Below are 27,575 nucleotides of genomic sequence, written 5' to 3' on the forward strand. Positions count from 1 at the left end.
CCCACAGATCATGCAGCCTCCACCCAAATGAGAACTGTGTACTCTCTGTACTTTAAAGCCTAGTTAAGTGTCCCAGATCTCCTTTATTTGCAGCCAGCATGCCATACAAAGACCACTTGGCAGGAGTGATGCTCAACTGTGCCCCATGGCTTGTTTGGTCTCATCAGATTTTCATCATATTCACCACATTTCAGCCCTATCCTAGGACCATAGTAAATCCCCGAATAAGAGCATGGGACTGAATATACAGAAGGGTGGTACCTATGAGAGAAAAAAAATCTACCTGGAACAGAAACTGCTTGAAATCTCATTGGAAAATGCATCCCAGTTACACAATATCTCTCTTGAGTCCTTGTGTGTGATTTCAAATATAGGATTTAGTTAAAGATCATATTAAAAGTTAGTACTATAAATAAGCATGAGTTGAATTGCTCTGTAGGTAAAACATTGACCTCATACTTAACCTTTACTTTGCAATCTTTATGGTTCAAGAAAAATGTATGCATCATGATTTTGAGTTAAGTTTAATGGCAGTTGTTTGACACTCTGAAGTTGCTCATTCAACTTGTTTCTTGGGGAGAGGGAGCTGGACAGGCAAATTTTGTTCCTTGTACTTTTAGAGTATGTGACACGTTGGTTGCCGTGATTTGCTTCTCATCTGGATATCCCGTATCTCTTTCTGAAGTCTCTGGCTCTCATTCTTGAATCCCTCCTTGAGAAGGCGTTCCTGTTCCTAAAAGGGAAAGTGGAGACTAAGTCTATCCAGCTTAACACGTTTCCACCAAATTAGTTTCCCTTTTGGTACTTATATTGATCCTTCAAGAATTTTTGACACTTGCTTTTGAAATGCTTTCTTCCCTTAATTTTCATTCTATCACTCTCTTCTGAGTCTCCTATATCTGCAATAATTTTTCTATGAATTTTTAGCTTCAAAAATGTTGTTGTCCTACAGTTTCTAAAATATTAGTGACCCAGCATTTCATTCCTTGGTCCCTTCACCCTTCACACACATGCAACACAGTCTTTTGGAAAAACCATAACTTTCTCTTGTTCTTTTTTTGTTGTTGTTGTTCATTTCTGATCTATACAGTATGGACTCTTACATATATATCTAGGAAGGTATGAAAGATAGGTGATTTCCAATTGGTAGGTTACTACATAACTCAAGAGTAGGGCAAGTGTTTGATCATGGAATTTAGTACCAGTCTCCAAAATTCAGAGGTAACAGAAATAAACTGAGGAGATCAGGGCTTACAGTGGCCCATAGGGTATTTCTGGGCAAACATAAATGTGGAAAAGAGCCCAGAGAAGAAGAAAGAATTGGCACCATCGGCACTTAACCAGTGTGCTTAAGTGGGTAGATGGTTAGGGAATCTTTCTTTCTTTCTTTTTCTTTTGAGATGGAATTTCACTCTTGTTGCCCAAGCTGGAGTGCAATGGTGCCATCTCGGCTCACTGCAGCCTCCGTCTCCCGGGTTCAAGCGATTCTCCTGCCTCAGCCTCCTGTGTAGCTGGGATTACAGGCAGGCACCACCATGCCCAGCTAATATTGTATTTTTAATAGAGATGGGGTTTCTCCATGTTGGTCAGGCTGGTCTTGAACTCCCGAGCTGAGGTGATCCACCCCCCTCAGCCTCCCTAAGTGCTAGGATTACAGGTGTGAGCCACTGCACCTGACCTGGTTAGGGAATCTTTCTACTCATAACAGTGCTTCCAGACATAAAGTCATAGCAGGCATGACAGAAACAAAATCCCTATGGATCCCTCTCAGTAGGAAAGACGGGCTAGATATTTCTCCAGGTACTCTGATGCAGAAAAGTTACTTATTGCTCGTGAAATTATAATTACTTCATTTAGCAAATGAGAAACTAATAGTTCCTCTGCCATTAGAGGAAAATTTGATCACATAATGTAAAATACTTGTGCAGTGCCTAGCAATGTTTGTTGGTGATAGCATAATAAAGAATTCCATGTGATTGTAGCCTGCAAGTAAACAGTCTTTACTAACCAGAGATGACTGGCATAAAAACAGTTAGGGAATGAAAAATGCAGTAGTGTCTGGGCTAGAAAGTTTTTTGAGAGGCATTAGGTTCTCAGCCTTACACTTCGTTTTCAATAGGGGGCACTGGAAGAGAAAATTGAGATGATGCAATTGAATACCTGAAGTTTAAGAGCGAGGGTCTTCTCTTGCTCTGCCATTAACTGGGCCCTGTCCCTCTCCATCTTCTCAGTCAACTGTTTCACATGTTCCTGATAACTCTTCTCTTTCTGTTCCATCATCTGCTCATTCTTCTTTTGTATTTCCTCCAACATTTTCTTTGCAGCTTCTGCAGATTCAGCCTTTATACGTTCCACTGTGGAAGAAAAATAAACAGAAAAAAATATGAATATTCAATTGTAGGTGTTCCCTTTTCCTTTCCCTCTTTTTTGTTTGTCTTATCCTTACATCATTGATAAAACTTCTTGTAATTTTGCCCTGGGTAACCAGAAAACCAATGATCATATAGATTAGTTAAGAAAACTCTCATAAAACTATGAATGATACTTGCCATTCTTTCTCTACAATAATAATTTCAGGTGGACCAATATTGCTACCTAACATTTTGAGGGCTTTCCAACCATGTAGAGTGTTTTCAGCTGTTCTCACCTTCAATCGCTTTTTCCTTTTCTGAGAGTGACTGGTCAGTCTGTAGAAGTGCATCAGCCACATCCTCCTTGGACTCCAAGTATTTTTTCAGCACCTCTTCGGCCTGGTTATACAGAGAAAGGTAGAATGAAGAAAGAGTGATGATGCGTCAGAGCAAAACCCTGCAATACATCTGTTAATTCAGTTTAATTTTAGCACTCATGTAACAATTCACTTTATAATTCCAATAGTATTTCAGATTTAGTAGGTCTGAAATGCAACTCTGGATCTCCCTTCAAACCTATTCCTTCCCAATGACCCCAATGTTAGTAATTAATAACTCTGTTCATCTAACTGTATCCTGGATATCTTTCTTGTCTCACATATCCTGTAAACAATCATCTGCAAATTATGTTAGCTTTAGCTTCAAAATACAGCCAGAACCCATCACTTGTCACCTGCTTCATCCAAACACCCTAGTCCAAGACAGCATCACCTCCAGCCTGGACAATTGTTAAAGTTTCTGGTCTCTCCGCTTCCACTCTTTTTTCCCTACAGTCCGTTCTCCTCAGAGCAGCCAGAGATTTGCTATATTATTTAAAGAAAAATCTTACCATTCGTATACTCAAAGCCCTCTATTAACTTTCTAGTTCATCAAAAAATGTTTCAAACTTCTTTCACTGGACTTCGACATACTCCCCTGTCTGGCTTCTGGTATCTGACCACTCCTCTGAACATATCTGTCACCAGTCGCTCCTTGGTTCACCACCAGGCAGCACATTAGCTTTCTTGCTAGTCCTAGGACACAAGCCAATTTATTTATCTGGATCATTTCTGTTATTGAAAGTTCTTTTTTCCTAGAGTCCATTTGGCTCACTCTTTAACTTCTTTGAAGATTCTGCTGAAACTTGACCTCATCTGAGAGGCCTTCAGTAAGAACATATATATAAAATTGGTGCACTTTTCCTTCCTCTTCTATACCTGCATCCTGCTTTTTCTTCAGAGTGCTTTTTGTCACTGTGACAGGGACTGCTAGAGTCGTTCTAAATTTCTGTTCTCCTCTGTGTACTTTGTAACAGACTGTGATTTTTTTTTTTCCAGCTGGGCAGGTCGTGATAAAATACTGTCTTTTCTTTTCTTTTTCTCTTTTTATTCTTTTTGAGACGGAGTCTCGCTCTGTCACCTGGGCTGGAGTGCAATGGCGTGATCATGGCTCATTGTAACCTCTACCTTCCGGGTTCAAGTGATTCTCCTGCCTCAGCCTCCTGAGTAGCTGGAATTACAGGTGTGCACCACCATGCCTGGCTAATTTTTGTATTTTTTTAGTAGAGACGGGGTTTCACCATGTTTGCCAGGCTGGTCTTGAACTCCTGACCTCAGGTGATCTACCCACCTCGGCCTCCCGAAGTGCTGGGAATATAGGTGTGAGCCACCGCACCAGGCCAATACTCTCTTTTCTACTCAACCTCCCTTATAGCTGAGGTGCCCATATGGCCAGACTAAATTCTGGCCAATAACATATACTCAGAAGTATTATATAGTACATCTTGAAAATCTCTTTAAAGAAAGTTGACTCTTTTACTCTTTTGTTTTTCCTCTTTTACCCCATCTATAATGTGGAACCAAAGGCTGAATTTCTATGAGCCATCTTAGAACAGAAATTGACCTTGAAGATCGAGGCCATACGCTAAGGGGCTGAAGCAGAACAAGGGATCTAGATGAATGTGAAGTCATCATAGCAGCATTCAGCTCTCTCTTCCTGATTTCTCACATACATACAAGAAAGAAAGAAACTTCTACCTTTTAAAGCCACCGTTGTTTTTCATTTTGAGTAACATATAGCCAAAGCTAATTCTAACTGATGTAACCTGAGTGTACCAGCATAGAAGAATTGCTAAAAGCATAGAAGAATTGCTAAGAGAATAGATGCTGCTACCTGCACTTGCATCCAAGCTGTATCATTCATTATTTGTGTGATATTGGTAAGTCCTTGCACTTCCCTGACCCCGGGCTGCAAAGCTTGTGGCTCCAAAAGAGAACCTTTCCTTCCTCTGGAGGAGAGGAAAGAGAAGAGTGGGAGGGACTTTGTCTTGCATCTTGCACACCAGCTCAGCCACAGCAGGACAGGGTGTCAGTCGGAGTCACAAGGCCCCCGTTCCAGGCCCTCCTGGATGACATTTCTAGACACACCCTAGGCCAAGGGTAATCTGCTACTTTGAAGAGAAGGATCCAGCCCTGGCAGGATCCATCACCTGCTAATTGAAGAGCCTTTGCACCCCGAATAACCAGCAGCAATACCCAGGTAATATGTTGAGGGCCTTGAGAGAGACTCTGAGACTTGCTGCTTCAGGTGAGACTGAAGCACATTCTCAGCCATAGTGGCTATGGGGCGAGACTCCTCCTGCTTCAGAAAAGTGGAGGGAAAAGTACGGGGGACAGTGTTTGCACTTTAGGTAGCAGCTCATCTGCATGGGGGATAGAGCACCAGGCAGGCTCTCAGGGTACCTGATTCCAGGACTTTAATCTTGGATGGTATTTCTGGACCTGCTCTGAGCCAGACAGGAGCCCTCTGTTCTGAAGGGAGAGTCCCAGGCCAGGCAGTATTTACCACAAGCTGATGAAAAAGCCCTTGGGTCTTAAGACAATATTGGTGGTAGTCTGACAGTACTCTCCATGGGCCTGTGGTGGCTGTGGCCATGGGGTGAGGCTCTGCGCTGCCTTTGGAAAGGAGAGGGAAGAGTGGCAAGGACTGTGTCTTGTGGCTTGAGTGCCAGCTCAGCTGCAGTACAATAGGACACCAGGTAGATTTCTAAGGTTTTTGACTGTAGTCCTTGGTCTGGATGACACCTCCGGACATCTCTGGACATGCCAGGGGCCTGAGGAAACTCACTGCCCTGAAGGGAAGGACACAGGCCTGGCTGGCTTTGCCACCTGCCGATTGTAGAGTCGCAGGTTCTTGAGTGAATGTAAGTGGTAGTCAGGGAGTTACGATAGCAGGCCTCAGGAAGGACCCAGTGTTGTGCTGGCTTCAGGTCTGACCTAGCACAGTGCTAGTTGTGGTGGCCACAGGGGTGCCTGTGTCACTTCACACCGAGCTCCATTTGGCTCAGAACAGAGAGAGAAAGACTTCATTTGTTTGGCAGAAAGTCAGAGAAGAGAACAAGACTCTGCCTAGTACACCAGAAAATTCTGGATCTTGCCCAAGACCATCAAGGCAGTACCTCTAGGAGTCTGTAAGAATCACAGTGTTACTGGACTTGGGGCGCCCCCATAGCAGAGACAGCTTAGATCATGATACCTAAGTCCTTTTGAATATCCAGAAAGCCTTCCCCAAAGGACAGGTACAAATAAGCACAGACTGTGAAGATTACAATAAATACCTAACTCTTCAATGACCAGACACAGATGAACAAGTATCAAGACCATCCAGGAACATGACCTCTCCAAATGGACTACATAAGTCATCAGGGACAAATTCTGGAGAGACAGATATGTCACCTTTCAGGCAGAGAATTCAAAATAGTTGTTGTATTAGTCCATTCTCACACTGAAAAAGACGTAGGTAATTTATAAAGGAAAAGAGGTTTATTGGATTCACAGTTCCATGTGGCTGGGGAGGTCTCATAATCATGGTAGAAGGTGAAAGGCATGTCTTACATGGTGGCAGACAAGGGAGAATGAGAGCCAAGTGAAAGGGGCTTCCCCCTTTATAAAACCATCAGGTCTCATGAGACTTATTCACTACCACAAGAACAGTATGGGGAAAACTACCCCTATGATTTAATGATCTCCCACCAGGTCCCTCCCACAGCACATGAGAATTATGGGAGCTACAATTCAAGATGAGATTTGGGTGGGGACACTGCCAAACCATATCACTCTGCCCCTGGTCCCTCCCACCAGATCCCTCCCACAGCACATAGGAATTATGGGAGCTATAACTGAAGATAAGATTCGGGTGCAGAAACAGCCAAACCATATCATTCTGCCCCTGGTCCCTCCCAAATCTCATGTCCTCACATTTCAAAGCCAATCATGCCTTCCCAACAGTCCCCCAAAGCCTTAACTCATTTCAGCATTAACTTTAAAGTCCACAGTCCAAAGTCTCATCTGAGACAAGGCAAGTCCCTTCTGCCTATGAGCCTGTCAAATCAAAACCAAGTTAACCACTTTGTAGATACAATGGGAGTTATAGGCATTGGATAAATATACCCCTTCCAAAAGGCAGAAATTGGCCAAAACAAAGAGCCTAAAGGCCCCATGCAAGTCCAAAATCCAGCAAGGCAGTCAAATCTTAAAGTTCCAAAATGATCTCCTTTGACTCTATGTCTCATATCCATTTCACACTGATGAAAGAGGCAGATTCCCACGGTCTTGGGGAGCTCCGCCTCTGTGGCTTTGTGGGGTATAGCCCCTTCCTGGCTGATTTCATGGAATGGCATTGAGTGTGTGCAGCTCTTCCAGGCACATAATGCAAGTTGTTGGTGGATCTACCATTCCGGGGTCTGGAGGATGGTGGCCCTCTTCTCACAGCTCCACTAGGCAGTGCACCAGTGGGGCCTCTGTGTCGGGGCTTCAACCCCACATCTCCCTTCTGCACTGCCCTAGCAGAAGTTCTCCATGTGGGGCCCACCCCTGCAGCAAACTTCTTCCTTGACATCCAGCCATTTTCACACTTCCTCTGAAATAGAGGTGGAGATTCCCAAACCTCAATTCTTGACTTCTGTGCACTCGCAGGCTCAACACCATGTGGAAGCTGCCAAGGCTTGGGGCTTGTACCCTCTGAAGCCATGGCTGGAACTGTACCTTGGCCCCTTTTAGCCACGGCTGGAGTGGCTGGGACACAGGGCACCAAGTCCCTAGACTGCACATAGCAGAGAGGCCATGGACCTGGCCCACAAAACCATTTTTCCCTCCTAGGCCACTTGGCTTGTGATGGGAGAGGCTGCCATGAAGACCTCGGACATTCCCTGGAGACATTTTCCCCATTGCCTTGGTGATTAACATTCAGCTCCTTGTACTTATGCAAATTTCTGCAGCTGGCTTGAATTTCTCCTCAGAAAATGAGTTTTTCTTTTCTATTGCATTGTCAGACTGCAAATTTTCTGAACTTTTATGCTCTGCTTCTTTTTTTAAAATAGAATGCTTTCAACAGTACCCAAGTCACCTCTTAAATGCTTTGATGCTTAGAAATTTCTTCCATCAGATACTCTAAATCACCTCTCTCAAGTTCAAAATTCCACAAATCTCTAGGGCAGGGACAAAATGCTGCCAGTCTCTTTGGTAAAGCATAACAAAAGTCACCTTTGCTCCAGTTCCCAATGAGTTCCTCATCTCAATCTGAGACTGCCTCAGCCTGGATTTCACTGTCAGCATTTTGGTCAAAGCCATTTAACAAGTCTCTAGAAAGTTCCAAACTTTCCCACATTTTCCTGTCTTCTTCTGAGCCTTCAAACTGTTCGAACCTCTGCCTGTTACCCAGTTCTAAAGTTGCTTCCACATTTTTGGGTATCTTCACAGCAGTGCCCCACTCTATTGATACCAATTTACTGTATTAGTCTCTTTTCACACTGCTGATAAAGACATACCTAAGACTGGGTAATTTATAAAGTAAATGTAATGGACTCATGGTTTCATGTGGCTGGGGAGGCCTCATAATCATGCCAGAAAGTGAAAGACACGTCTTACATGGTGGCAGACAAGGGAGAATGAGAGCCAAGCAGAAGGGTTTTTCCTTATAAAACTATCAGATCTTGTGAGACTTATTCCTGACCACAAGAACAGTATGGGGGGAAACTGCCCCCATGATTCAATTATCTCCCACCAGTTCCCTCCCACAACACAGGGGAATATGGGTTACAATTCAAGATGAGATTTGGGTGGGGATACAGTCAAACCATATCAGTTGTTTTGAGAAAACTCAAAGAAATTCAAGATAACACAGAGAAGAAATTCATAATTCTATCAGATAAATTTAAAAAACAGATTGAAATAGTTTAAAAGAACCAAGTAGAAATTCTAGAGCTGAAAAATGCAATTGGTATAGTGAAGAATGCATCAGTCTTTTAATAGCAGAATTCATCAAGCAGAAGAAAGAATTAGTGAACTTGAAGGCAGGCTATTTTTAGAGGATACAAAAGAAAAATAATAAAAAAGTGAAGCACACCTATAGGATCTAGACAACAGCCTTGAAAGGACTAATCTACGAGTTATTGACCTTGAAGAGAAGGTAGAGAAAGAGATAAAGGTAGAAAGTTATTCAAAGGAATAATAACAGAGAATTTCTCAAATCTAGAGAAAAACATCAATATCTAAGTACAAGAAGGATATAGAATATAAAGTAGATTTAATCCAAAGAAGGGTTTAACCTCAAGGCATTTAATGATAAAACACCCAAAGGTCAAGGATAAAGAAAGGATCCTAAAAGTAGAAGAGAAAAGGGACAAATAACATACAATGGAACTCTAATATGTTTGGCAACAGAGTTTTCAGTGGAAAACTTACAGGCCAGGACAGAGTGGCATGACATATTTCAAGTGCTGAAGGAAAAAATCCTTTTACCCTAGAATGGTATAGCAGGTGAAAATGTGCTTCAAACAAGAAGGAGAAATAAAGACTTTCCTACAGAAATGAAAGCTGAGTGATTTCATTGACACCAGACCTGTCCTACAAGAAATGCAAAAGGGAGTACTTCAGTCATAAGAAAAGGACATTAACAAGCAATAAGAAAACATCTGAAAGTCAAGACTCACTGATAATAGTAAGTACACAGAAAAACACAGAATAATATAACACTGTAACTGTGGCATGTAAATTCCTTTTATCTTGAGTAAAAAAACTAAGGGATAAACCAATCAAAATTAATAATTAATATACCTTTTAAAACATACACAATACAATAAAATATAAATAGAAAACAAAGTTGCAAAGTGGGGGTATGACGTTAAAGTGTAGAATTTTAATTCATTTTTTGCTTGTTTGTCTGTTTATGCAAATAGTGTTAACTTGTTATCAGCTTAAAAAAATGGGCTATAAGATGGTATTTGCAAGCCTCCTGGTGACCTCAAACCAAAACACATACAACAGATACACAAAAAGTAAAAAGCAAGAAACTAAATCACATCAGCAGAGAAAATCAATTTCACTAAAAGGAAGACAGGAAGGAATAAAACAAGGAGGAGAAGACCACAAAACAAACAGAAAACAAATAACAAAACATTACTTATCAATAGTAATGTTGAATGTAAATAGACTAAACTCTCCAATCAAAAGACACAGACTGGCTGAATGGATTAAAAAAAACAAAGATCCAATGATTTGTTGCCTACCTCACCTATAAAGACATACATAGACTGAAAATAAAGGAATGGAAAAAGATATTCTATGCCAATGGAAACCAAAAGTAGCAGGAGTATTCAGCCATACTTAGACAAAATAGATTACAGGACAAAAACCATAAGAAGAGACAAAGAAGGTCACTGTATAATGATAGAAAGGTCAATTCAGAATGAAGATATGACATATTTAAATATATGTGCACCCAATACTGCAGGACCCAGATATGTAAAGGAAATATCATTAGAGCTAAGGAAAGAGACTCCAATACAATAATACCTGGAGACTTCAACACCCCACTTTCAATATTGGATAGATCTTCCAAACATAAAATCAAAAAGAAAACATTGAATTTAATCCGCACTATAGACCAAATGGACCTACTAGATATTTACAGAACATTTCATCTAGTGGCTGCAGAATACACATTCTTTTCCTCAGCACATGGATGATTCTCAAGGATATCCCATATGTTAGGTCATAAAACAAGTCTTATAACATTCAGAATAACTGAAATGATATCAAGCATCTTCTCTGACCACAATGAAATAAAACTAGAAATCAATAATAAGCAGAATTTTGAAAAGTATACAAGCACATGGAAATTAAACCATATGTTCCAGAACAACCAGTGGGTAAATGAAGAAATTAAGAAGAAAATTGAAAAATTTCCTAAAACAAATGCTAATGGAAATTCGACATACCTAAACCTATGGAATATAGCAAAAGGAGTACTAAGAGGAAGATTGTGACTATAATTGCCAACACAAAAAAGAAAAACTTCAAGTAAACAAGCTAATAATGCATCTTAAATAACTAGAAAAGCAAGAGCAAATCAAACCCAAAGTTAGTAGAAGAAAATAAATAATAAAGATCAGAGCAGAAATAAATGAAATTGAAATTAAAAAACAATACAGAACATCAATGAAACAAAAGTTTTTTGAAAAGTGTTTTGGTTCTTTCAAAAAGTTAGACAAAATTGACAAACTTTTAGCCAGACTAATAAAAGAAGAGAGAAGTCTCAATAAATAAAATCAGAGATGAAAAAGAAGACATTACGACTGACACCAAAAAACTCAAAGCATCACTAGTAATTACAATGAGCAACTATATTCCAATAAATTGGAAAATCTAGAATAAATGGATACATTTCTAGCAACATACACTCTACCAAGATTGAATCTTGAAGAAATTCAAAACCTGAACAGACCACTAACAAGTAACAATACTGACATCATAACAAAACGTTTTCCAGTACAGAAAAAGCACAGAACCTGATGGCTTCACTGCTGATTTCTACCAAACATATAAAGAAGAACTAATATCAATCCTACTCAAATCATTCTGAAAAATAGAGGAGAGAAGACTTCCAAACTCATTCTATGAAGACAGTATTACCCTGATACCAAAACCAGACAAAGACAAATCTTAAATAACTAAAAGTAGAATTACCATTTGATCCAGCAATCCCACCACTGGGTATCTACCCAGAGGAAAATAAGTCATTACACAAAAAAGATACTTGCACACACATGCATGTTTATAGCAGCATGATTCACAATTGTAAAAATGTGGAATGAGCCCAAATGCCCATCAATTAATGAGTGGATAAAAAATTGTTTTGTGTATATATAAAACATATAATACACACACATACACACACTATGGAATACTACTCAGCCATAAAAAGGAAAAAAAACAATGACATCCATAGCAACCTGGATAGAATTGGAGACTATTATTCTAAGTGAAGTAACTCAGGAATGGAAAACCAAACATCCTATGTTCTAACACATAAATTGGAGATAAGCTATTATATGAGGCCACAAAGGCATAAGAATGATACAATGGACTTTGGGGACTTGTGGGAAAGGGTGGGAGGGGGGCGAGGGATAAAAGACTACACGTTGGGTATAGTGTACACCAAAATCTCAGAAATCACCACTAAAGAACTTATTCATGTAACCTGTTCCCCAAAAACCTATTGAAATGATATAATTTTAAAAACTCTACAATATCTCTAATGAAAATTGATGCAAAAATCCTCAGTAAAGTACTAGCAAACCAAATTCAACAATACATTAAAAGGATCACTCATCATGACCAAGTGGGATTCATCCCTGGGGTGCTCAACATATGCAAATCAATCAATGTGTTAAATTCTATCAACAGAATGGACAAAAACCATATGATCATTTCAATTGATGCTGAAAAAGCATTTGATAAAATTCAATATCCTTTCATTAATAAAACATTTAAAAAACTGGGTATAGGTGGAACATACCTCAACATAATAAAATCCATATATGACAATCTCACAGCTATTATCACACTGAATGGGAAGAATAACAAAAATACTTTCCTCTAACATCTGGAATACATCAAAGATGCCCACATTTACTACTGTTATTTGCCACACGATTGGAAGTACTAGCGAGAGCAATCAGTAAAGAGAAAGAAATAAAGGGCATCCAAATTGGAAATAAAGAAGACAAACTATTCTTTATTGCAGATGATATCTTATATTTGGAAAAATCTAAAGATTCCACACCAAAAAAACTATTAGAACTGATAAACAAAAATAAGATCCTGTTATTTGCAAGAACATGGAACTGGAGGTCATTATGCTAAATGAAATAAGCCAGGCACAGAAAGAAAACCATCTCATGTTCTCACTTATTTGTAGGATTTGAAAATCAAAACAATTGAATTCATGAAGATAGAGAGTAGAAGGATGGTTGTCAGAGACTGAGAGGGGTAGTGGGACGGTGTGGGGAGGGAGGTGGGAATGGTTAACAGGTAAAAACAAGTAGAAAGAATGGATAAAATCAAGTATAGCACAACATACTTGATAGCATAAAACTTGGTGGCACAAAAGGGTGACTAATAATTTTTGTCACCCTTTTGTCAATAATAATTTAATTGCACACTTTAAGATAACTAAAAATGTATAACTGGATTGTTTGTAACACAAAGGATAAATACCTGAGTCGACAAATACCTCATTTTCCATGATGTGATTATTGTGCATTTCATACTTATATCAAAACATCTCATGTACCCGTCAGTATATACACCTACTATGTACCCACAAAAGTAAAAAAATAAAAAAATTACAAATGTGGAATATTAGTAATACATATTTTATAGAATTGCTCTGAGTATTAAATGAATTAGGCTCTCAGCACAGCTCCTGGAACACAGTAAGTGCAACATAAATGTTAACTGTTATTATTATTTGTTTATAAGCTATAATTTGCTAATTGCCTGTGTGTACTTTGACAGAGATTGGTCTTTTTTTAACTGCTGTATCTCCAGCAACTTGACAAGTTCCTGGCATACAGTTAGGTCAAAATAAATAATTGTTGAAGGACTAGATGAATAAATAAACGAATCAGTTTAATAAACCTTTTTTGAGGGTTACATCTGTGCTTCTAAGGAGGAATTCCTATTATGGTGGGCTCTCTTATTGAATGAATCAGTAAATGGAAAAATGAAAGGTAGAGCCCGTAGGCACCAGTCACAGTGCCATTTACCTTCTTCCCAGTAGGCTTTAAAAGCATCCCCTCAGCGAGTTCCAAGAAATGGTACCCACTGTGTAGTTTACCTGTATCCCCTTCCTTGGCACCTGGTAGTACTTCTTCTTCAGCTCCTCCTGCTTCTGAATAAAGAGACGGTAACCTCCTGGTTTAGAAAATGTTCCCTGCTTGACATCTTCTTCTAAAGGGCCAAATATATCCTGAAGTAAAGCCATGCAACAATCTGATGATGCTTTGGAATTCTGCTTACAAAAGTCATCTCGCTTTGCTTCCAACTGGGCCTGTGAAGTGACAAAACAGCACAGATGTTTCAATAACGCCATGAGGAGGATGTTAACTATGTAGAGACTGGAAAATGCTTCTCCTGCAGAAATTGTGGCCTCTAAATAGAGCCATGCTCCTCACCTTGCTGTTAGATCCTAGAATATCCGTAAGTTGTGCTTATTGCAGAAATTGATCTGCTTCTCTGTTTGTGATTTCCTAAAGCTCCTTTCTCCTAGTTTTCCTGCTTCAGAGAATGATTCTCAAAGCACATACACATTTCATATGAAACTTTTATCTTTCCAAGTCTCTCATTTCAGGAATAGTTCTGAGCACAAACACTGGAGTCAGGCAGCCTGCCTAGAGTTCCCAGATCCACTACACTGTGGCTTGTGACACTCAATCTTTGTGAACCGAGGATTCCTTGTCTGTATAGCAGAGGAGCAATACCCATCACATAGGTTTCTCTTCAGGGTTATATGAGGCGATGTAAACTATTAAGCCCAGGGACTTTTTAGAAGTGCTCAGTAAGGAGTACATGATTATTTAGTACATTCTTTAATATGAGAATATTTTTGTGTATTTTCTCAACATAGGGCTAATGAAAGTAATGAAGATTGTACCGTAGGTATTTTCAGTATTTATAAAGTCTCATAGAACAGCACATTTATCTACATTAAATCACTCAACATAACTTAACTACGAAGCTTTCTCTTTCCTCCTTAGGTTGGAAGGGTGACAATTGCTGACATCGGCTATCTAGCTTCACCAGAACCTCCGAATGTAGCAATGTATCATTTATAAGATGGCGCCTTCCTAGCTAGGGAAAGGACTTCCACTTGTCAAGTGGCGATTCTGCATGCAAAAATACTCTGTTCACTTGGAATGAGGCAGATGTTAAAAGCTGTTTTAAATTAAAAAAAATTTCTCTAATAAAATTTATATAATTAATTTCTCTTTTTTGGCTTTCTGAATATTTTACCATTGGCTCACATTTAACAAAACAACAAATTATTAGGGTTATTTAAAAATAATTTAGTCCCCACTGATAATTACCAGGGAACATAAAGGCAATGTAATTTTTAATTTAAAAGGACAAAATAAGTTAAAATAGTCTTTAATAATGCAGTTGTACAATCTACTTACTTTCTTAAAATATGGGACCCAGATAGGAAAAACTAACAAAAGCAAATTTTTGTAAAAAATTAGGTGTCATTTTTTTAAAGGTCTAAGTCTTTTTTTTTTTTTTTTTTTTTTTGAGACGGAGTCTTGCTCTGTCACCCAGGCTGGAGTGCAGTGGCCAGATCTCGGCTCACTGCAAGCTCTGCCTCCCGGGTTCATGCCATTCTCCTGCCTCAGCCTCCCGAGTAGCTGGGACTACAGGCGCCCGCCACCTCGCCCGGCTAGTTTTTTGTATTTTTTAGTAGAGATGGGGTTTCACCGTGTTAGTCAGGATGGTCTCGATCTCCTGACCTCGTGATCCGCCTGTCTCGGCCTCCCAAAGGTCTAAGTCTTTTAATAATTATTTCAAATATGTACATATAACTGAGTGTAACTATTTTGGGGTCTAGAAAGAATTATTTTCCCAAGAAGGGCCCATACTTTTCTGCCTCTCATGACCTAGAACACCAAATATACCCCTAATTTCCTCTGGAACGTTTGGTCCACATCCTTGAAAGAGTTCTTCATGAAGACTTCAATGGCCTCTCTCTCACTGTCCCTGTGCAGGTCCAGCAGCTCCTGGAGGGTTTCCGTGGGCAGCTGCACCTTCTGGCCCATCTGTTGTTCATAGTGTGCAATAGCCTTTTCCACTGCAGCTGAGTTCTCTATCTGGGCCAAGGCCAGGACTGCGTTCTCCATGCAGGGCAGATCCCCACTGCTGATGGCATTGACATAGGTCAGCACCAGGCTCTCTAGACCTGCAAAAGGGAATTTTTTTAAAAATGTGACTATCAGTTGGTGGGACAGAGTATTTTGTGTGCTTTTCAAGTGAGTTTCACAAATAATAGTTTTACATAAGTTTTGGATAAAGAATAGTAATGGAATAATTTGTTAACCCGAGTCACAGAGGGAATTGAAGTTGCTCTTTCCTATTTCCTTCACCTAAAAGGAAGACACTGAAATGAATAAGTTAGGATATTTTGGGGCTGAGATAATAGGTCAATGTGTTTTCTTACCTTTCTTTTCTCTCACCTCTCCCTTTATTCCCTTTCTCTCTTCACTCCTAATTTATGAAAAAAGTCAATGAGAAAACTTAGCCTTTTTATTTTTATTAATTTTAGTGGTGCAGACCACTAGTCTGTTGTCTGGCTTAAGGTAAACATGTCTTCTTAGATATTCTCTCGTCAGAACTACAGATAGGGTAATCAACTCATCGAGTTTGCCAGGGCTTTGCTGGGTGTAGCAATGACAGTCTCACATGCCAGGAAAACCTCATCTTAGGCAAACTGGAGTGGTTGGTCACACAATAAGAGCTGATTCTTTTTGACTCCATCCTGTACCTTCTCATCTCTCTGTAGTTTTAAGTACCATATGTATGAATAGCTGGTGTATTTCGTTTCCTGCTTTGACATTTCTTTTAGGCTTTGGATTAAAAATAAGTTTTGCACCTTATTTTTAATGCCTATTTTATATCTCTTACTGCATAAATCAGAAGAAACTCAATATTAAATAATCTAAATGTAAAAACTTCATCCACTCTGAAAAACTATTTCTCCTCCTGATACTACTATCTCACTAAATAACACAGCCATTCAAGCAATTGCTAAACTTGAAACTCTGGAGACAGGCTTGGCATTTCCTTCTTATTCCCCTCATAAATCCATATTCCCTCTATCAATGGGTCTTTTGGATTTAATATCCAAAGTATGTTTGGATCTTGTCAATTTTTACCATTTTCACTGCCATAATCTGAGACTCACCCAATGTCCATTTATTGCTCAACCACTGGAAATAGCATCCATCTCTCATTCCCTCCCTTTCACCACTCCAACAAATTATTTACAAAATATTCCAAAAGATATGTATAAACATAAGTTAGATAACCTTACCTCACTGCCAAAAATTCTTCAAGATCTTCCCTAGAGCTTAGACAAACTCTAATCTCCTCAAAGTCCTCTGCCAGTCCTTTCAAGACCTGACCCCTTTATACCTCTCCAATTAGGACACCACTCTTATTCAATCTACTCTTGTTCCAAACACCTGTCTTTCTTCTATTTTCATTAAAAAAATTGAGATGGAATTCTGTTCTGTCACCCAAGCTGAAGTGCAGGGCATGATCATAGCTAACCATAGCCTTGAACTCCTGTGCTCACACTGGGCCCTCCTGCCTCAGCCTCCTGAGTAGCCAGGACTCTGGGCAAGTACCACTGCACTTGGCTGATTTTTAATTTTTTCTTAATGATGAGGTCTTGCTATTTTGCCCAGGCTGGTCGTAAACTCCAGGCTCAAGGAATTCTCCCACCTTGGTCTCCCAAAGTGCTGGGATTACAGGCATGAGCCTCCTGTGTTCTATTTTCTTGAAGTTGTAAAGTTCTTTCCTACCCTGGGCATTTCCACATTACATTATTTGCTGTAAAGTTATCCCTCTATGTGCTTTGGTTAGCTCTTAATCATTTATTTTATATACATATAAAGTGTATATATGTATTTGAGACAGAGTCTCACTCTGTCTCCCAGGATGGAGTGCGGTGGTGCAGTCTCAGCTCACTGCAACCTCTGCCTCCCAGGCTCAAGTGATCCTTCAGACTCAGCCACCTGAGTAGCTGGGATTACAGGTGTGAGCCACTATGCCTGATTAATTTTTGTGGTTTTAGTGGCGACAGGGTTTCACCATTTTGCCCAGGTTGGTCTCAAACACCTGAGCTCAAAGTGATTCACCCACCTCAGCCTCCCAAAGTGCTGGGATTACAGGCATTAGCCACAGTGCCCTGCCAACTCAATCATTTTTAAATTCTCATCTTACATGTGACTTTCACAGATGAGCACTCTCTCACACTGTAAATTATATCTCCCTGTCTCTCCCTTTACTCTTTCATAGCAGCCTATTATTTTTATGCATTGTGTTAATCACTATTTATCATTATATATATATATATTTTTTTACTTTTTACAAAAGTATCTTTCGCTCCTATTATGCTGGAATGAGGATAAAAGTCACATTTCTTTTATCCATCATTATACCCAGTGGTTGGTACATTACATTACAGACATTCCCTAAATATTTTAGAATTGCTGAACAAGAGAATTGTACTGCAATTAGTAGCAAAGTCTCACTTACATACAGTATTTGCTTTTTTCTTTGTTGCTTAGTATATATATCCTGGATGTTTATTTGATAAAGAGGGAGCTGAGAAGCTGGTGGAGAAGTTTACCATAGCAGAATTCAATTCTAGTTCCCTTCTTTTTTTCTCCTTGCAAGGAATATGAGATGATACTATAGTTTTAGTATTCATGTAAAATTTATATTATGATTTTCATGGTGTATTTTCCTTGCCATCAATAGACTATGCATTTGTCAGAAGTGACCCTTATGCTTTCCATTTTATCCTCTACAATGGGCAGAAGGAGAAAGTCCAGGTAGGAAGTGGGTAGAGAAAGTGACTCACGAGGCCCATTGACTGGAATGCCACCTGAAAGAGTCTTGACATTGGAATGGCTGAGGATGTAGGAACAAAATTCTGCAACTTGTTCTATGAAATCAGGGTTCAGCTCTTCCTCCTTTAGCTGCTCCAGGCGAGCAAGGTACTTCTTGTGAGCGGGCCAATCGAAGATGAAGCACTTCCTGTTGGGGAAGAACTTTCGGATGCACAACCGAGGATCATTAAAGCTTTTACTTTTTTTATCAGTACCTACAGGAATGAAAATTAGAGGTAGTAAAACTTCACATTAATTACTTCAAATACGATCTTTCAATTTTATAATTTTCACAAAGCCTATGTAAGGAGGAAATTAATTAGGAAGAAGAAATAAAAAATTAAAGGGGTAGAGAAAGGAAAGTCTCCAAGAAGAGGTAGGTAATGCAATTTAAAATTGATTCCAACTGATATAGTCAAGCAATGTCTCCATTTCCTCTAGCAGAACAGTCAGGAAAATACAGTTCAAAATTTTAATTTTTAGCACTACACATAAATGGTTATTTTGATATTATTTTCTCTCTATTTATTACCCAACCAACCATCAGACCCACTAACCTTTTCTTAGCTTTAGCGAAAGCTCCAGGTAGTCATCGGCAGTGATGGGTTCTCCATCTACTTTCAGTTCCAAGGTGAAATCTCTGAGAGTCCACACAAATGCTGGAAAAAAACTCACAAAGTCAGCTGAGTCTTCTACAGAATTGTTACCAGGTGAGGAGTTTGCCTTGATTCGATCTGTCAGCTCTGTCACATAGCTGAGACGCTAAATTAAGAAAACTACAGAAAATGCCACTTTTTATACTACATTTTATCCTAATGCTTACCTAAAATAATTTGGTTTCTTTTTATTAGCTCATTCATTCATTCACAAACATTTATTTACAGAAGTCATTCACTCACAAACATTTATTGAGCACCTACTATGAACCAAGCACTGCGCTAGGGACTAAAAATGCTGTAATGAATGAGACAATGCTACCATTAGAGAGCTTACATTCTAATGATGGAGACAAACAATGAACAGGTAAACAAAAATATAATAAATTATCAGGTATTGATAACAATTGTCTTGAAGGAAAATGAACTGGGCAACTAGCTCCTAGTGTATTTTTAGAAACTAGCAACCAAAAGACACTCATCTAACACTCTAGTGTCTCCCAAATCTGACAATAAGGAAGGCAGAGAATAACTGTGTATCTGCATGTGGTGCTGGTTTATGTAGTTTTCCAGGTAAATTATCTCTGACATTGTAGTTGAGCAATGATCTGAATGAATTGAAGAAACCAGTCATGTACAAATCCATTGGAGAAACATTGCAGACAGAGATCACAGACCCTGCAAGCCCCTTAGACAGGAAATCACTGAGTGTGTGAAACATATATCAAGAAATCCAGTGTGGTAGGGCAGAAGGTTAAAATAAGTAGAGGTTGGGATGTGCAAGCTCTGTAAACCAAAGTAAGAAGTTTGAAATTTAATAGAAAGTTAATGGGAACGCATTGGTGGGTTTTAAGTGAAGAGAGGATATAGTATGTTTTTTTTAATCATACTGGCTGGCATTGCATCTGTGAGTCAAGTGCATATGCAAAATAAAACAAACAAACAAACAAAACTGAAACAAAAAACAATTAGGTAGTTGAAAAGATAACCAAGACGAGAGGCAATGGAAACTTAGAGTTATCATGGAGGAAGTAGTGAGAATTGGCTAGTCTAGAGAAATAACTTTAATAGTGGAGCTGAAGGAATTCGATGATTAATAATTTCCAAAACATAAGAAAGGGAATCATCCAAGATGATTCCTAAGCTTTTGATCTGAGCACTTCTGTGAATGATGTGGGAATTTATTGTGATTGGAAAGACTGGGAAGGAGTTGTTTTGGACAGGAAAATTAAGTTTTGTTCTGTATATTTTAGGCTCAAGATGTCTCTTACACATCTGAATGGAGATGTCACATCAGAAGCTGGATACAAAAGTTTGAATTTGCTCATGCTTGGGAATACAGATTTGATGGTGATCAACATATTGGTGCTACTGAAAGCCTTGAAGCTGGATGTGATCATCTGGGGACTGAAAGTAGAAAAAGAAAAGAGGCACAAGAACTTAAGAGTTACAATATTTAGAGGCTAAAAGGAGAAAGAGTATGGAGTAAAGTAATCTGAAAAATTAGGAAGGTGAAAAATTAGGAAACTGTGGTATTCTAATAGGAACCAATTCCAAGTGAAACAAGCATTTCAGAAAGGTGGAAGGGATCAAATTTATGAAATGCTCCTAGAGAAAAAAAAGGCTTATGGAGGATTGGAAGATCAAATGAGGTGAGAACTGTGCATTACGTATAGGAATATGAAGGTGATCTTGATGAAATCTAATTCAGTATAATGCTTGAAACTAAGCTAATGGAAATGGTGAGGTCATTGATAATGAACTAGGTTAAGTAATGTGTGAGAGTGGAGAATAACAATAAGAGTGGAGAGTTCCAATAAGGTGATGGAACTGAGTACACTAGGGTGTTAAATAGTTGTCTATTGGTTGCTATTCTCTAAAAAGACACCAGGAGCTAAAATCTTTAATGAATGAAGGATGTATTTATTGGAACATTGCTAGATAATTGCAGCAAAGCATAGTGGTGTTGTCTGAGGGCATATGTATCAAAGAAGATTCTCTTTTTAATGGTAAAGGAAAGAGAAAGTGTCCATAACTCTACTATGGAGCAAGGAGGATACCTAACTCATCTCTTACACTTATGATATGCAAGGTATGGGATAAAAAATAGTCATCACGTAAGACCACAGGAGAGGTCTTTAGGAGAAATAGTCTCTCTAGTGTATAGCTAGGTATCAGAAGGCAACACTTAGAGCAGATGATAAGAATATAGAGAGTTGCAAAAGGGAGACAATGAATTCTAGAGGGCATTGAGGGTATGGACAGGGATAGGAGATTAAGTCAGATAGAAGATATACAGAGTCTTGGGTGGCTGAGTGTCTAAGGATACATGTAACTGGGAAGACTTGAAGTTCTGGTGGAGATTGAGATAGAATGAGATGTTCAGCATAATGAGATTTATTAAAGAGAGGACTTATGAATTCTTCAGTACCTGTCTGTCTGCCTCTGTACTTGGTGAAAAAATCAAGCTGTTATTTTCTAGGTTTACTGCTGTTCTGTACCACAAAAAAGGATACTGCAGTTGGTCCATGGCCTGCTGGTTGATGGTTCCCATGCTATTGTACACGAAGGTGCTGCTCAGGAGGACAGCCAGGGCGAAGATCCAGGAGTCATTCTCATTGTCACCCTGTAAGTCATTGTAGAAGCCACACAGAAGAGTGACTAGCAGAATGTATAATCAATTCAGATAGCTGAAGACTGACTGAACTCCAGCTCTGTCTCTCATTAGTTGTGAAAACTTAGGTAACTCACTTCCTTATGTAGTATTTTTTTTCCACCTGTAGAATAAATTTTATTTATGATGTATAATTTAAGGTATTATATATAAATGTATGCGTCAGTGGGAAACACATGAGCACTTGGTAGCAGAAGCTATTTTGATCAGCTACTAAAATTCAAACTGGTATCCTAAACTTAGTTTATGACCCTATTCCATTTCCATGGCACATCATGGTAAGACATTTTTTACACAGTAGTTAAAATAAGCTCCTCTAATAAGAACTTTCTATGTCTAAGATTTATGAGTAGTAATATATTATCCTTAATGAACAAAGATGTTATTAGATTTTACACTTTGCTTCTCTTTCTACTGGTGCTCCTGTGGATGTGAACGTTTTTACTACCTTTATGGGATCCCACTGTAAAAAGTCAGACATGTTTGTAAAATGTCTACTGAAGTTTATAAACACCTTCAGCAGCCTCACCAAAACATTTTACTATAATATGAAAGAAAATGACTGAAAACATCGTTAGCCATTATTTCATAGGTTTACCCATAATTAATCAATTGAACTTACTGTGCACTCTGAATGCTTATACCACATAAATTTAAAAAATAATATATTAATGTAATTAACTAGAGTCCTAAATCCAGGAGTAGGAGTGATAGTGCAAAGAGGGTTATTGACCTGACCTGGTTTATGTAGATTTTAATCGACCTAAGTGAAATTTTTAAAATATTTATTTTTTTTACCTTCTCTATATCTCCCAGGCCCTCAGTGTCGAGCAGAACTAGGGTGTGTTCTGGCTTCTTGGGATGAGGCACACACCACATCCAGATTCCCTTGGTGTGAGACCTCACTGTGGAGCCCAGAGAGAAGCCTGCAAAAGAAGGAGAGGATAAAAGGGAAAAGAGATTACTTAGTAGGTGTTTCTGGAAATTGAGATAATAGTTAACATAATTGAAGTTAAAAGAGATAAAAGAAAATACAACTGGCATGAATCTTAATTACAATCCTGGAAATAGGAAAATTAGATATCTAATACACACTGAAACATTCATTTTTTCTTAAAGTTCATTGAAAGCTTGCTGTCACTACATGAGCACTTTAATAAATGTTTTATAAGTCGTTATTATAGAAGTTAATTTTCTTTATTAACATTGTATTCCGTCCAGAAAGGGATACTTATACTCTAAGTATAGAATAAAAGTAAAGTGGGAAGAAAGAGTCAGTTGACTGTAATCCTCCAAATTCAGTGTAAAGAGCCCATTAACGGACTGAAAGTTAGCTTTCAACATTCATTCTCGTCTCTAACTTTCTATTCTCACATCCCTAGGCTGGATGTTCTCAGTGTGTATGGACAGAAGGGGCTTAGAGCTTTCCTGGTGTCACTCACCGTTTTTCTTCCCAGCCAGCTTGTTCATCAGGTAGGATTTTCCTGTGCGGTAGAGGCCCACAATCGCCACCACCACCACAGGCTGTGTAATTGCAGACAGGATCTTCAGAGCTTCTGGATTCACCACCAGCTGCCCTTTAGTGTTATCAATGAGGCTCACTGGGCCCGGCAAATCGATCTCTGGAGCCATGTCCAGGGTGTTGTTCCCTTGTGTGCAAGGAAAAAGATGAAATGGAAAGCAATTTTTAGGTAGCTAGCTATACTGAACTTTACAATATGGATTAAATTTTTGTTTTCTAGGCTTGAACTTTTTTTCATATACATTTTTTAAAGCCCGGTTTCTCTTTAAGTCTGTCTTACAAATTGGTCCACTGGCTTTCTTTAAAAATAACTTTATTTTGAAATAGACTTACAGAAAAAATGTACAACGGGTATGGAAAGTTCCCATATATCATTTCCCCTAATGTTAAAATTTTACATAACCATAGAACAAGGATTTTAACATTGATACAATGATAACTAATCTCATTGATACAATGATAACTAATCTACACTCCTTATTCACATTCCACCAGCTTCCCACTAATGTCCTTCTGCTCCATGATCCAGTCCAGGATTCCTCATTGCATTTAGTCATTATGTTTCTGTATTTTCCTTGAATCTTTGATGGTTCCTTATTCTTTCTTTGTCTTTCATGTCCTTGACATTTTAGAAGTTGACTGGCCTATGATTTTGTAGAATATCCCTCAGTTTGGGTTTTTTGATGTTTCCTTATTACTAGATTGAAGTTAGGCTTTTTTTTTTTTTTGCAAATGTCACAGAAGTGATGTTCTGCCATTTTCAGTGTCTTGTATTAAGGGATTCATGATGTTGACATGACTTTTTCTGGTGCTGTGACCTTAACTTTGATCACTTGGTTAAGGTGTTCTCTGCCAGATTTGTCTACCACAAAGTATTATGTACTATTTTGTCACTAAAAAGTACCATTTGGAGAGACAGTTGGAAGACTATGCAAATAAAGTTTCATCATACTTTCATAATTTTTTCAGTCACTATTTTTAGCATCCATTGATAATTCTTGCTTATAACTTACTGTGATGTTTGATTAAAGGTAATTTTCTATTCTCATCATTCCTTCTACATTTATTAGAGTTCTAATGTGAGCAAGAACTTCCCTTTCTCCTCTATTTATATTATTTACTTATTTAATCATTTAGTTGTATCAGTGTAGACCTATAGACATTTATTTTATCATATGGGTAACACTTTACTATCGCTATTTATCTCGTTGCTCAACCTGTCCCAGATTACTTCACTGAGAGCTCCTTCAAGCTAGAGCCCAGGTTCTTTGGACATGCTTCCATCATATTTTCAGTGCTGTTTCCCTTCTGGCATTACAATATATGCCAGGCTTATCTAATATTGTTTCTGATTCAGCCTTAGAATCGACCATTTCTCCCAAGGGCTCTGGTTGCTTTCATTGGATAATGGTACATAGACACCAAGATTATCACACTAGGTGTAGTCATTACTTCTAGGCCCTCTCAGGGGGAAAGTTAAGAAATCTGTTTGTATACTGGCACATGAAAACACACATCTACATTTATTTCTCATCTTTCCATTTCTATATATAAGCTTGAGTTTCTTCTGATATTTCTAATTCCAATTCAACAAAACAAAATGTATTCATGCTTTCCCCTTGTTTTTAAAACATTTTCTCTGAGTATGTCATTATACATAATAAATTCAGTTATTTGCTCAATTCTAGTACATATAATTGGTTTTAAAGTTGCTAACTCATAAGTCTTTGAACGATAAATTTGCTAACTAGAGTGCATTATTAGTTAACAGTTCTTCTTGTCTTTGGTCTTACACAGACAGTCAAAACACTGTATTCCAAAGTTTCTTAGACTACCTTTTCTTTCTCTGTTCTCTTTGGCGCGGTTAAATTATTTATTTGTAAACTAGTTAGGTTCATTTGTTGGTTGATTTTAAGTATGTATTTATTTTGAGTATACGAAATATCATAGTGCTGAAAGTCAGAGCTTTACAACAAGCTGTAGTCAGAGAAGTGTCACTTTCCTTCATCCCATTCCAGCTGTCTTTCTATTCTTTCCACTTCATGCCCACTTATCCTCCATAGATATCCAATCTTGTTAGTTTCTAGTTTACCTTTCTTGGACATTCTTTTCATTAATGAGCATAGACATGTATATTTTCTTATTCACATTTTCTAACATAAAGATCACATAATATAGAAATATGGGAATCTCTTCATATCAGTTCATAGGAAGATTTCTCAATTCTTTTCACAGGCATCTACTCCATTTATGTGGACATACCACAATTTATTCAACTATTCTTTTAGGTATAGACATTTAGATTGTTTCTAATATTTAGCAATTACAAACAGTGCTACAATGAAAACCTCTGCTAACTTTGTGAGTGTGTATTTTTATATTGCTATAGGAGTAACTTTAGGATAGTGTCCTATAAGTGAGATTTCCGGGTCAAAAGGTAAGAGCATTGTATTTTATTGATATTGCCAAGTTCCTCTCCAGAAGGAGGTACAAAGGTTGAATTCCCACTAGATCATCTTGTATCTCATTGTTCAGAAAAAGAATTTTTTTCTAGATATGTCACATTTTCTGAATTAGTTACAAAATTTTCTTTGGAAACTTTTCACTTTCACATTTAGATCTTTGGACTGAGCAAAGCTGAGCTCGCTGAGCTCACGTACACAGTAATAGGAACCTTTACCTGGGGAATCTTGTGTCATACATATCTCCACACTTTGAAACACAGATACCATTCTAACGCAGCCTTGCTCCTGATTTCTTCCAAGCCCCTCTGTGGACAGAGTTTGGTCAGACTGTGGGACTCAGGTTACCCAATGGCTTCTTCCTGTCGCTATACAGGAAGCCCTTTGAGCTACAGCAGGACATCACAGGTTCTTAATATTTGCTGTGAATCAGCATTCACCTGTTATTCACTCAAGCTTGATATCTCAAATCTAACATGTAGAAAATCTGTTGACTTTTTACTCAATTATGTTACCAGATTTTAACCTCTCTGTGTTTTAAGATTGATTCTTCATTACTTGCATGTATATTAGTTTGCATATTGCTTTCAATTATTTCAGGTAATGAGGCCAGCATCAGGAAACATTCTCTGATGAACCACGGCTTTTTTCTGACTTCTGTTTCATGTAAAGCAGTATATACACAATTGTAGGAAAAGCCTGTTTAACCAGGCCTTGATAATTTGACAATTTTGTAAATTTAAAATGAGCGACAAGCCTTGCTGTAGTAAATCTTAATTTGTGTTTTTGCCTTGAATATCTTAATCCCTGTTACTTAGAATGATCATGATACAAAATTTATAATTTCTTCAATGTGCCATCATAGACTGTAAGCATTACAGCTTTCCTTCTTCTATAATAAAGAGTGCTTTGTTTATAACATGGAGTTGATTACTTCTGACTTGCTCTGATGAAGGCTTATATCTCATTATCTGTTTCCCCTCTCTTCAGGGGACAATGGCAAAAAAGCTATTTATTTTTCTGTGATCAGGACTCGTTTTCTCTTACAGCAATGGCCCATAGAGACTTCTGGCAATACTTCTGTTTCATTTTATAGCATGATGTATACCACCTTAAAATGGAAATCAATCAACGACTGACTCAGAAAAGTAGCTGCACAAAGATTGTATAAGCTCCCTAATTATGATAACTTGTTCCCTCTCTTTGCAGATCCTGAGTTGCCTACCTGCATTTACCTAGAGCTATAAAAGTGGCAATAATGAATGTGATGGAGCCCTAACTTTATTAAGCAGATGCTAATAATGATAAAGTTAGTTTAAGATGGTGTCAAGAAAGAAATAACAATTTAAAAACATTCCCGTCTCTCTATGTAGGCTCCACCTCTGCTGGAGCCTATTTCACAGCAGGAACAGAGGGCACTAAGGAACCTGCAGCCACTTGATAGGGCCAGGATTTTATGTGGACTTATGGCCCACAGCTGGCTCAGCTGCGGCCTATTGTGGCAATGGTCAGTTTAGATAAAACTGATGAACCCTGGTAAATATTTTCCCATCCCTGCCCCAGTCTTACCCGGATCAGAGATCCTTTAGCGTTGGAAAGAAGGTTGTTTCAATGTGAAAGTCGAATTCTTTTCCTCCTCTCTTTTCTTCTGAGTTTGGCTGCACTGCTTTCTCCCTCTTTTTTCTCTCACAGTAACTGTGGACTTTTACTTTACCCCTCCGATGTCCTGGGGCTTCCCAGGTTTTCTTCAGAGACCTGACGGGAGACAAGGAAAAGAGGTGTAACCTCTGCAAATAAATGGGCTAATATGAAACTGAAAGTATCAACTAAAGCAGTGACTCATTCACCATGAAAAGAATTGTTGA

At 38.5% G+C, this 27,575-nt stretch overlaps 1 protein-coding gene and 1 long non-coding RNA gene across 2 annotated transcripts in view; one reads left to right on the forward strand and one right to left on the reverse strand.

Moving 5' to 3' along the window:
* Positions 1–14,964, forward strand: part of LOC110744185 — a 131,103-nt gene extending 116,139 nt beyond the window's left edge. Inside the window, exon 6 of the long non-coding RNA XR_004176098.1 lies at positions 14,488–14,964. This is a non-coding gene — a long non-coding RNA (uncharacterized LOC110744185). The remainder of the gene's footprint in view (positions 1–14,487) is intronic.
* On the reverse strand, positions 508–27,559 carry LOC101017772 (guanylate-binding protein 2). Its single transcript, XM_021943731.2, has 11 exons — positions 27,280–27,559; positions 23,169–23,375; positions 22,525–22,652; positions 21,569–21,678; positions 18,954–19,150; positions 18,369–18,611; positions 15,400–15,680; positions 13,569–13,781; positions 2,648–2,750; positions 2,161–2,354; positions 508–733 (listed from the first exon to the last, which is right to left on the reverse strand). The coding sequence occupies exons 2-11, from the start codon at positions 23,356–23,358 to the stop codon at positions 617–619; spliced, it is 1,776 nt and encodes a 591-aa protein (XP_021799423.2). The 5' UTR covers positions 23,359–23,375; positions 27,280–27,559; the 3' UTR covers positions 508–616.
* Positions 27,560–27,575: the final 16 nt, after the last annotated feature.

This window comes from Papio anubis, chromosome 1 (assembly GCF_008728515.1).
Source record: "Papio anubis isolate 15944 chromosome 1, Panubis1.0, whole genome shotgun sequence".
NCBI lineage: Eukaryota > Metazoa > Chordata > Mammalia > Primates > Cercopithecidae > Papio > Papio anubis.